Source organism: Apis mellifera, linkage group LG10, assembly GCF_003254395.2.
Source record: "Apis mellifera strain DH4 linkage group LG10, Amel_HAv3.1, whole genome shotgun sequence".
Classification (NCBI taxonomy): Eukaryota; Metazoa; Arthropoda; class Insecta; order Hymenoptera; family Apidae; genus Apis; species Apis mellifera.
In genome coordinates, this window is record NC_037647.1 from 11,676,389 (window position 1) to 11,689,832 (window position 13,444).

Below are 13,444 nucleotides of genomic sequence, written 5' to 3' on the forward strand. Positions count from 1 at the left end.
CGTATATTCAATTTTATTTATTCGTTTAAAATTGCCGTGCCGTAAAAATCGATCGAATATACGTATAACGCTAAATGCCAAGTATATCGGGAACAGTTTGTCGATTCAATTATCATAATTCGTATCTATGTTTGCGCGACAACGAAAGCATTACACTTTTAACGCTTTGTTTATGAACGTTTCGTTGCACAAAAAGGAAAAAAAACAAATAAAAAATCCAGTGAAAGAGATTCCGAGTGACAGTAGTTTTGAGGTTAGTAGAACACGCGTTTCGTTAAATAGTTTGTTCTGTTCGTACGTAAACAAAACGAGCTGTTTCGAGATAGCCACGAAATCGATGGAGGGGATCGTGTTCATCCGTACTTTCTTCGAACGAAGCATCGATCGCTTACAAAAAAAAAAAAAAAAAAAGAACGATGCCAAAGAGAAAGGACACAAGCAGATATCGAGAGATGAAGCGCAAATGGCGATTTAAAGAGAAGAGGAGAAGCGACGGTAGCGACAACGTAGACCAGTGGCGCATCCAGTTGTTTGGAACAATATTGCTATTTTCAGCGATTGGACTTGTTAGGTTAGATACGGAAGATGTTAAGCGAAGAAGAAGCGTGCGGCTAGGAGAGCCCTTGCTACGTCACTGCGGAGCCCCGTGACACACATCGATAGGCCGAAATGTAACGGTACATTTCTCGGTGACCTACTCTTCGCCTCTGGACGTGCTCTCTCTTCCTCCTTTCTTCTCGAGCCTCCTCTCCTCTCCCTTCAACTCTGACGGTCAACCGAACGAGTCGAACGCGATCGCGTATACACGCAGAGGACACTTGCCGCTGTATAAGTACTTTTACCAGTTTTGCCAACGCACGCGATGCCGGCTGATTACACGCTCAGTAATGAAAGCGTCCTGTTCGCGCGCGGAGGTGCTGTCATGTAGCCTCTGTCCTTTTTTTACGCCAGTGAAAACGCTATTGTGGGCGAAAAGTTCGTGCCATGTTCTCTTTTCCTACATAGAAAACGCTGCACCCATGTTTTCTATCAATGGCCGTGTAACCTATAGTGCCATTTTTTTTCTTTCTTCCAATTTTTTCGCGATCGTGATCCGTGTACAGCAACAGTTCTAGCGGATATTTCTTCCTCGTCGAAACGTTGCTGCAGTGTTTCTGGGTGTGAGAAAAGAAGAAACATATTACGAACTTTTCGTCCTCTGTAACAGATTCCCCGTCGATTAACAGTGTGAAATATTCGGACCTAAACGGTTGCAGGTCCAAACTGTGTGGATTAAACGTCAATCAAACGCGAGTTATGAATGTGATCGTGCATTTCGTCTTTCAGGTGAGCGATATGATTCGATTCGTTCTGTTCGCGTGTAATCGAGGTGTTACGATTATAATTTCAATTTGATTTCTGTTTTTGAATCATGATCAATCGACGACGAGACGAAGATTAATCGAAACGGAATGGATTTTGAGCGAAATTTCTCTGTAAATTTGCACAGGTGATCGTATATCAACTTGTAACATGTCAAGGAGGTGGTGGACCGAGCACTTTCGGATACGACGCGTCCTCGGCTTGTAGTAAACCGTATTCTCGGGCTGGTCGTGCCCGATTGTCGAATCTTCCTTGTGATTTTCGACGACAAAACTGGTGCACGATAGCTGGCAGCTCTTATCCTTGGTAAGTTAACAGAATTATCTTTCTAACGAAATATTTAACAAAAATGTTCGATGAAGTTAGAAATATCGTAAAGAAATTTAATAATATCAGATAATGTTTTGGTTAAAAAATGAATGATTTTAAAAAGAGTATAATATAAGATAATATTTTTTTTGTAAATGAATGCGTAGAAGTAATATAAACATCAAATTATTTTTTTAAATAGAATATGTGTTATTGTGTGCATTAAAAAATATAGCATAACTTTTTATAAAAAATTACTAGCCATAAAAAGCCATTCAATTAATTCAAAAAGATAATTAAATATCTTCTGAATTAGTGATTTTTCAACTAGCATAATTTTATGGAACTATTCAAATGCATTAATGCAAAAATACATAATCTTATTAAAAAAAAGATTCATAATTTTTTTATGCATTCATTTATAAAAAAATAAATTACGTTAAATATAATGATCTCTTTAAAACCATTCAATTTTTATTCGAAATTCTTTTTAATATTATCAAAAAAAAAAATATTTAAGACGATAAATTCAATATTACGAAGTATATAAAGATAAGTATTTTAGAAATAGAAAATTGTTGAAAAAATGTTGAAAATCTGAAAAAGTTCAAGTATTTTTAAAATTAAGAAAAAAAATAAAAAAAATATCAAAAAAAGAAAATCGCAATTAAAGATAAGTAAAAGGTAAGTATATAAAAAGTAAATATCTTTAGAATTAAGAAAATGTTAAAAATTTGATAGTTAAAAAAAAAAGGATAAAACAGATAAATATACAAAATTTCATAAAAATTCTTGGAATTGGAATTCGTGGAAAAATTTCTCGAACAACCTCCTTTCATTTTATATTCTCCTGATACAAAATCAAGATTTGAAACTTGAGCAAAAATTTTTAAACTTGGATAAAAATTGTTGGAAAAATTTTTCGAACAAAACCTCTTTTCAACTTATATTCTCTTAATACATTGTCGAAATTTTAGCTGGCAAAATTTTCGTTTCAATTTAGGATTTTATAATAGGAGAATATAATAACATAAGAGGTGGCATACGAAATTTTTTCTGTTTTAGAAATTTAAAATCAAAATTTTTGGATTTCAATACAATTTTTGGACTGCATTTGAAAATTTTATATTAGGAGAATATAATATGAGAGAAGGTGGCACGTGAACATTTTTTGATACTTATATTATTATTTTTTTACCTTTACTTACCTCTTTCTGTTATGATATGTTCAGAAATATTTTTTTTATTACTTTATTTAATTCTAATTATGGAATTTGATATACTTGTTTTATTTTTTATATTTATCTTTATTCTTATCTTTATTCTTATCTCTATCTCTTGTTATATTTTCAGGAAGTAAACATTTTTTTATCATTTTATTTAATTCTAATTATATAATTTGATATATTTATCTTATCTTATATTTATTTTTACATATACTTTTGCATATTTATATCTTTAAGTTATCATATTTTTGAAAAATATAACAAGAAACGTAATTTCACAATTTCATATTATATATATATCATTAAATGCTAGACATTTATATATAATTATATATAATTACGAGGTACAAAATGAAATGTTAATAATAATTAAAAATAATTATATTTCATTATGACATTTTAAATAATTATCTGTAGTTATCGATCGATATTTGTTATTCTAAGATTATATTATAAAATTAATAATTTATATTTTTATTTGTATCTTTATCTATATCTATATTTTTTTATATTATAAATTAAGATAATTATTTCCTTGAAAAAAAAATGTATTCAATTGATATCCCGTACGCCTATAGTCACACTTAAAAAACAAATAAAGAAACAAATGAAAAAAGGATAAAAATAGATTAAAAATATTAAAATCAGTGTCATTTACAAAATATATCGTAAATAAAACACGAAAAGAAAGAATAGAAAATAATAAAAGGAGTTATAAAGCCAGAATTGACTTTTGGCGCCATCTTTCAAATATTAGAAATATCTCTTCCAAAAATAGGATAAAACAGAGTAAGAATTGAAAAACTAATGTCATTTTCTGAATGTCAAAGCTATGTTCTTAAAAGCAACATAAAGTAAAATATTCGAATTATCAATAGTATCGCCAATAATCAATTTTTTATCTTATCCTGTTTTTGAGAAAATGTCTTTGGAAATTCAAGAAATAATAACGATCAATATTCATTCTATTTTTGATTCTCTGATATGTATTTACATTTTTATATTTATTAGAAACTATTATTGCATATACTATTTGACTTTATGTGCAAATTCTATGTTAAATATTGATGAAATACATTTGAATCAAATGATAAGTCAGATTGATTAAAAAGTTTTTGACATCAGCGCCATCTCGCGTTTGGATCGCAGAAGCTCCGACTTGTTACTAGCATAGCAGAATGTACAAGGAGGTATACGAAGTGTGTGACGTCACAGACAAGGTACGCAACATTGTGCAAGAAGGACAGAAAGAATCTTTAATCATGCCGTACGAAAAATTTATTAATTACTCGTTTTCTACTTAAAATTTCTTAACTTTTAAGCTTGCATCTTGAAGCTACAACTTTACACAAGTTTCTCGTATTAATTTTAATATGAAACTCTTTTCCATTAATTATTTATTAACGATTAACGCGTCATAGAAATTTATATATTGAAGACGCCATATTGGAAATTAATTAACAACTTTTCTAATTAAAATTTCTACACTTTTAAGCTTGTTTCATGAGTCTAGAAGTTTATCCAAGTTTCTCATATCAATTTTAATACAAAATTCTTTTCCCTTATTTATTTATTAATGCATCGTAATTTTTAATACATCGAGACGAACAATATGACTTGAACAATAATTAATTACTCGTTTTCTAATCAAAATTTCTGCATTTTTAAGCTTGTATTTTAAAATTAGAGGTTCAAATAAATTTCTCGTGTCAATTACAATGTGAAATTCTTTTCCATTAATTATTTATTAAATGTATTAGAAATTACGATGCGTTAATCGTTAATAAATAATTAACAGAAGAGGATTTCACATTAAAATTAACAAGAGAAACTTGGCTAAATTTCTAGCTTCATAACACAAGTAAAAGTATAGAAATTTTAATTAGAAAATGAATAATTAATGAATTTTCGAAATGGTGTCTCGATATATTAGAAATGACAAATGCATTAATATGTTAATAAATAATTAATGGAAAAGGATTTTGTATTGAAATTGACACGAGAAACTTGTCTAAAGTTTTAACTTCAAAATAAAAGCTTAAATTCTGCTTAAAAATGCAGAAATTTTGATTAGAAAAGTTATTAATTCATTTCCAATATGGCGTCTTCAATGTATAAATTCCTATAACACGTTAATCGTTAAATAAATAATTAATGGAAAAGAGTTTCATATTAAAATTAATACGAGAAATTTTTGTAAAATTGTAGCTTCAAGATGCAAACTTAAAAGTTAAGAAATTTTAAGTAGAAAACGAGTAATTAATAAATTTTTCGTACGGCGTGATTAAATATTCTTTCTGTCCTTCTTGCACAATATTGCGTACCTTGTCTGTGACGTCACACAGTTCGTATACCTCCTTGTACATTCTGCTATGCTAGTAACAAGTCGGAGCTTCTGCGATCCAAACGCGAGATGGCGTTGCTCTCAAAAACTTTTCGATCACTCTCTAATTTATCGACAAAATATATATTGTCATATCTTTAATATGAAAGATATAGATTTTTGTAATGTATCTTTAAGACAGTGATTTTGTAGAATACGTATATTTTTATATTTATATACGTAAACGTGATATTATACATGAAACAAGTAATTATTTATAATTTGTTATTGAAATTTAATTTCAACTGTTATTCACATTTCAATATTAAATGTTATGTTTATTCTATACCTCACTTGAAAGTACTGAAAGTTTCAAATGAATTCATCCTCGTTATGAATTTTAAATAGACTGTATGCTTCGATTATTAAAATCATACGTGACAATACTATTAGAATATTGAGAAAGCTATGTAATTTTACTCTCGATAATGAATATACTCATTCGAAATATGATTGTTGTGATAGAATATTCAAAATGATAGAAAGTGTTGTCAATCAAAATTTCGTTTAATATATAATGTTAATATAATGAAATATATTGTATATATTTATGATATAATTTTATTACATAGGCATGCGGTTCGTCGTTTTGTACAAGAGAATCAAGGATTAATGAGACGCATGTATGGCGATGAAAGACACATTAACGTATTAAGAGCAGAATTTGAGAGAAATGATGTGGAATTAAAATATGATGATTATTATCATCATTTTTCAGACGATCATAGGTAAGTCAAACATCGAACATTTGATTTCCAATATAATACACTTCGAATAATCTTTTCCTCATTATAATATTACTTTTTTTAATCGATCATTCAATTATCTAACGACAATTTAGAAAATATCAGTACAGTCACGATTACGAATATTTCGAGGCGGATGACGATTTAAAATTGAACAACGAATTCCGGGACGAGGGACGAGGTTTTACGAGTAGATCGTTCAACGATAACGTTGCAAAACGGTTAAACAAATTTCCAAAATTAAGCGAATACACGAGACCTCATTTTCGACCAACCGAGAGAACCTCGACTATTTCCACTTCAACGAGCACGACAACGACTACTACTACAGCGCCACCAACAACTACCGCCTCGTCTAGCAAGGCGGAAAATTTATCGACAACGATATCCTCGACGATTGTTTCGACCACTCAACGCGAGTCAACTACGAGAAATACTCCATCGATGACGAGTTTGGTAAATAGCACAAACGAGGAAAAGAAAAACTCATCGGACGAGATGACGACGCCCACGGTGACAAGTTCTTACACGGTGAAAGAGCAAAATTTCAGTATCAATGAAATTTCCGAGCAAATAGACAGAATAGACGAGGTCGTTGAGGAAGCTGGCGAGGTAGTAGAGGTTTCTGAATCTAACGTAGGGGAAACGACGACGATGAATTTTCCCGGCACTACTGAATTACCGGATGAGTTACTCGATGGTAACGAAGATTTATACGCGACACCGAAAGAGACGACCGTTCGAGAGGAGGAGACGTCCAACTCGAACGAGCAACAAGAGTTCAGGCCACGACCGGAATATCGACCCAATAAGCCGGAAGTTTCGACTATGGAAGGCCAGCTGTATCAGGATGTCGCGGCGAAAGATCAACAGGAACAACCGGTTCTCAAGCTTCGAGGAGTGTAAATGTCGTTTATTTTGTTCGTATCGATCCAAAAAAAAAAAAAAAAATGAAATTGATTTTTGTCCGGAAAATTAAAAATTTGCACGATGAGTATAATTAAGATTAAAAAAGTAATATATAGTTATAATGTACCGTTTTTTTTTTCTTTTTTTTGTAAATGATAAAAATATTTCAGGAATGCTTGTCCTGTAAAGGAGGAAGTGGTTGCACCATTTTGGGCGAATAACACACGAGGAGAGGTATTGGCACTTTTGAATCTTTATCCATTCGAGCAATACGTTCATTGGGAAAAATGCACGTAAGTTTATTTTAATATATTGTTTTTATTATATAAATTCTTAGATAATATTTTTAAAAAAATTTTTATTTATTCAAAGGCATGAGAACAAGCAGATGTACTGTCGAGATGGATGCAGATGCGAGCAACAATATCGACTTCACCGGTTATTAGCTTACGACCCAAACAACGAATGCCGTGGTATTTTCAGCGACTGGTTTAAGTTTCCAAGTTGCTGCGTTTGCCGTTGTTACGATTTGCCTCTTGAATTTCGCGTAACATCACGCTCTCCTCGCACTCAAAAGCAACGAATTAAAGTACAATCGCCTCGATACACGTGAAGAAACTAATTTTTTTTGGTCGATAAAAATTTCAAAATTCTCCTCTTAATTTCATATATATTGTTTTGTTTTAATAATTCGTTATATCCATTAATGGATATAATAAAATTGAATGTTAAATTTAATTTAAGAACGGAGAAAAATTATTATATTAATTTATGAATTTTTAAAATTTATGAATTTTTAAAAACTGAATGGCTCCAGCCTAGTCAAGAAATTTAGTCTTCGTTATTTGTTATTTATAACAAGGAAGAAATTCTGTTTGATAGAATCCATTTGCCATAGCCGTTTATAGCATTATATTTTTCGAAATATATTTATGTAAATATAAATATAATAAGACGAAAAAAATAATTCGTGAAAAGAAGTATATATAGAAGATATATTTGTTTTGTTAGTAAATTGGTGCCTCGATTGTTATAAATTTCAATTTATACTATCATTTGTTCGATAGATATTAAGTTGTTAAATATTTGTATAGATGTTGTTTACACGTACAAGTGAAAAGTTGACTAACAATCATAATCGACAAACGTGTAAAATCAGAGAATGTTATTGTTAATATTTTTTTTTTAACGAACATTTTTTTATAAATTAAAAATTTTAAAGAAATATAATATTTATATTTTGATTCTGTCTTCACTTTTTTTCTTTGCAGAATAATCTGATTGTCACAGATTGTTCTTTACAGAATAATATTATATATTTTCATACTTTAAGACTTGCGTATATAATGCTTGTTAAATACTTTTTACAAATAATCACAAATGAATAAGGCTCGTGAATGAAACTATATTATAAGCCATATCTTTGTTGCATTTATTCAATATGATTTTATTATTATTTACATATTTGTAACATGTAATAACGTAAATCTCGGTAACGGAGCATTGCTTATATACATATATATTGTAACACTAAACCATATTTTATAATTATTCATAATGTTAACAAGAGTATAATTATTTATTCATAAGAATGCGAATTTTTACATGTTTTGTACTAAAGATATTAATGTGAAAATGATCAAATAATTGCCACACTGTTACAATTATTATATTATATGGAATTTTTGTTGTTATTAAAAGAAAATGAGAATTATAAAATTAATCTTGAATTTTGTGTATTATTTCTTATATCTTATCTTATCATTATTTTGATGATGAAAATAATGAGAATAATGAGAAAAATTTTCGTTAGAATCGACTTTATTTCCTTTCTCTCTTACATAAGACAACTTGTACGTTTTACAAGAAAAGACTTACAAACAATAACGAACGTCGATACTTGGGGTATTCGCACGTGTTGCCATAATAACCTCACACGAATACACCGAATCCATTCCTTACATCGTACATATTAATCAATGTGTCACATATACATATATATATATATTATATCATAATATTACAAAGATCGTATCATCTGTGTCGCATTTCAAATATATGTGTGTACATATGTACACGTACACACGTATATTTCGATATATGTATTCCGTTAAGTTGTTTGTATCATATTAAAAGACATATGCTTATAAATAGAAGTATATATGTATTTATAAATTACGAGCTAGAACATTTGGTATCAAAACCATTGCAAAAGAGAGGGAGGGGATCAGATGACACAATTTTATTTTATATATTGTTAATTGTTTCCAAACAATGTACTTGGTATTGCAATGTAATTGAAAAATCAACCGCTAGAGTAGCAAAGAAACCACGTTTTGCTCATTCTTCTAACAATTATAAATAAATTACAAATTATACATATATATAACAGATTCTCGAAGAGACAGACTTCTTTTTTTTTTTTTATCAATACATTGTCATTTTCCGTACATATTAATTAACTAACCGTGAATTGAATAAATTTTAAATTGCGATATTAATTATTATTACGTACACGCACAATAAGGGCAACTTTTTTTTATTTTTATTATATAATTAAATTTTTTTCAATTTTATCGTAATTTTTCGTACCAAAAGTGTTATAAATTTTCCTTTAAATTTGTATCATGTTTGACGATTGCAATATTTTTCTTTTCTCGCTGTAACGTTGAAACGTCGATCGATATCAAGTGACGTACTAACACGTGGCATGTTCAATCGGTAAAACATTTCAAAAATAGTAAATAGGATTTCACTGAGCGTGAAAATAACGTGTTATCATTATTGCATTACGTATACATTCACATTGAAGTTTCGAATGAAAAGTCATGAAGGTGTTTTTCATTTAAAAATATCTTCGGGGCAGTCGATGCGCGTGGCAGGAATAGACATATAGGAAGACTCATTTTTCTTTGAACAGGAAACAGCGTGAAACTTGGAACAGTTGGAACGTGTGTCAGGTTTACTTTATCGGTTATACGGTGTATCGGCATACGCAATTATTGAGCTACACATACGACTCGAATTTTATTTAAAATTCAAGCGAAACTCGCACACTGTGAATCGAATCCTCCTTTCTTAAATAACGCAATTGTATAAATAAAATATAAATGGATCTGTGAAAAATATTCAAAATAATTCTTTTCAGAATAGAATTACATTTTTCGTAACAATATTACGTAACAAATTTTTCGTCCTGTGTGATTCGTCCTTTCAAAATTGAATTACAACTCGAAAAATAAAATTAATAAAGTTTCGTAATTATTAATATTTACATCACATTTGAATAAATTAATGCTCAATGATAATGAACAATCTATCAACTTGCGATTTTCTCTCGTTCCGATATTCCGGAATATTTCTAACCGCTAATTTCGTCCCTCGTACCGTCTGAGCAGTATACACCAATTCGTATAAAAAATATTTATGCATCTTAATACGATCACAAATTTCATGCTGCTTATACGCGTCGATATACATATTGATCACAGATTTTTGAAATATCCTATCTGTTCAATGCTGTTAACAAAAGAGACTTTTTTTCTTTTTTTTTTTTTTTTTGCTACAAAAAATGCTACAATCTGTGCTATGCACACTTAGTTAGTTATCGAGCACATATAGAAACATTACATTAATAGTTATGCACGCATTCACTGTTAAAGCTTATGTATAGAAAGCATATTGGTGGGAAAAGTCGAAAAAAGTAATAAAAAAAAAGAATAATTTTTTTTTTCTATACATAAATATACATATACACGATTATTAGTATCAATCGACATTATTGGACATCTTGATTACAACCTTGATGATTAGAACGATGAAAATGCAAAAAAATTATTTCGTGTAATAAATAAATATTTCTGATATATCTTTCTCTGTGTTTGTTTGTTAGTGTAATTCTCCATTTACAGAATAAAATTATTATTAGTAAGTAATATTGTAAATAAAATTTTATAAATACAGAAAAAAATAAAGAATAAAAATATACAAATATATATATATATATATAAAAGATTGAACATGCAAAAAAAACGAAACGATTCAAACATGCTGGATAATCACTTAAAGAAAACAAGAAAACACGTTTATATTCTGCGAATAAACGATCAAGTTTATTGCTGATATTATATTAGGGTTTAACTATAAATAATAAATAAGTTTTAAAAAGTAATAACTTAATAAGGGGATTCTCTTTCGTACGTGTGAATAATTTTTATGTGTGTTTGTTCGTGGAAGCATTAGTGGGCAAACTGCGAACCGATCGATATAAAAAAAATGATTATTTAAGATTCGCTTAAAAAATAAAAAAAAAAACGAAGAAACTTTCTCTTTATACAATCCATAATACATTACGCGCGAAATATATGTTACATACGTATTTACAATATATTTATAAAATGTAATGTTATATTACCATAATATTATCAATGAATATTGCTTAAATAATATTACGTGTGTAATATAACATCATTCGACAAAAGAAAAAAAAATCATTTACAATCGAATTTTTATCGAGTTTCTTTTCCAACCTAAACATTCGTTACATTCAACACAATAATATCTTTACAAAATAATTTTCCCACCACGATGCATTTTATTTTATTTGTTTTCTATTTTTCTGTCTATCTTTCTTTTTTTTTTTTCATTATTATTATTATTTCTCTTCGCAACATGTACATGTTTATTCTATTACTCTGTTGTTAAATTATTTATATTAACTTTCTCTCACGAACCATTCATTTGCGAGAATAATAACGAGAAAGTTGAATAAATAATATTTTGGCAGTGAATGCGTTTTAATTAAAAACGAACGATACAACCGTGTATTCCGATTTTTTTTTTCGCTTGTAAATAGAAAATCTCAACAACCTATGGAGCATAGTATTTCTTTCTCTACTAGTTACTCAATAATTATTAAAAAAAAAAAATTTCCCCAACTTTATTTCCGACAAAATAGACACATACTTGATTGATAATTGATCGATAATTGTAAATCAGTCTAGGTTAACCTGCGCTTAGCAACTATGCAATTCCATTTTATAATAATGCACTCTGTGTATGTAAAAAGACGACAACGTGATAGAAACGTGATCATTAAAAGAACTAGAGATGCCGCTCTGCCGTAACCTAACTTTTTTTCACAAAATTTTTCCTTCCAATTCTAATATTATTAGCTATTCTTTTCATCGATCTTTTCAGCGCACTATTTTCTTTTTCACAATTACATTTCATTGTTTCTTCTTCGAAAAAAAAAACTTTTATAAATAATAATTCACAAGTATTCAAAAATTTACACGAGAACTTATACTCTACGAACGAACGAACTGTTATTTATCGACGACTATCTGGATACTCTGCACTGAAAAATATTATAAATCCGATTTAACTAAGCTCGCAGCACTTTATTACATTTATTTTGTTTGTTTTCTTTTTTTTTTTTCTTAAAAAAAGGATGAATTTCATTATCGATGAGGTAATACTTTGATTCGGAGACGGTTCTACCGACGAGGAAGAGAGACGAAGAAGACATTTGCATGCCCGGTTAATAAAATATTGATATTTAGCGAAGAAAGATTAAAATTTAGAAGAACAATGCCTTTCTTCGTTACGTTCGAAAATGAAAGATCGGTAAGTGAATTATTGTTTCTTTTTTTTTCCCGTAAAAAAAAAAACGTGCGATACAAATAGAATATAGAAAAATATATATAAAAGATATAGCGTGGGTATATAACGTGAGATATCAAGACGATAGAACTTTGATCGGAACATAGATAGCGATACTGCGAGGAGAAATTCATTAATAGGAAATAGAATACTATTGAAGACTAGTCGCGATCATCGTTTGAATAAATTGCTATCAGAACCCATCGATCTGTATCCGCGCATTCTTCAAACCCAATCGCCATGCTCTGTTTCTCGTCCACGTAATATATATATATATCACCATAAACGCTTCAATGATCAGTAATCAATGCTTGTTTTATCATCGTATACCTAATTGTTTGTTACGTTATGATCTAAGCGCGCGCGCGTCTTAAAATACTTTTATTATACGTATCTCGAGATTAAATTAAACTTACGTAAATTTGATTTTGAAATCATATTCCCGTTCAAAAAAATTTGTTTCAAATAATATTTCTATGGTAAAAAAAAAAAAAAATCTATATATGTACATATAACCTGTTTAAGTTCTATAAATTTGTAAATGGTTGAGAGTATTTAAAAATTTTTCCATTCGAACGTTATCTATCTTCGAAATTAAATTGAATAAAAAAATTGAGAATATATTTTTCATTTTCCTTTTATATCTTTGCGCGCACCAATGTATGGTTATGTTAAATGGATCAGAATCACGTGCTTATGAAAAATAGTAAAAGTGCGTAGTTAAATATATATGTATGTGTATATATATATATATATATATAACATTTATGTATAGTATATATATATATAAGTATTGCCCAAAATATGAGTTTCGTACTATGTACGTATATGTATAATAGTAATAA

The 13,444-nt window shown here is 29.1% G+C and overlaps 1 protein-coding gene across 1 annotated transcript; it reads left to right on the forward strand.

Annotated features, from left to right (window-relative positions):
- The first annotated feature begins 805 nt into the window (after positions 1-805).
- On the forward strand, positions 806-7,635 carry LOC100578719 (protein spaetzle 4). The gene is made up of 7 exons (XM_016914593.2): positions 806-975; positions 1,208-1,326; positions 1,490-1,668; positions 5,853-6,008; positions 6,122-6,928; positions 7,106-7,228; positions 7,308-7,635. Exons 1-7 carry the CDS (start codon positions 888-890, stop codon positions 7,546-7,548), a joined length of 1,713 nt encoding a protein of 570 aa, XP_016770082.2. The 5' UTR covers positions 806-887; the 3' UTR covers positions 7,549-7,635.
- Positions 7,636-13,444: the final 5,809 nt, after the last annotated feature.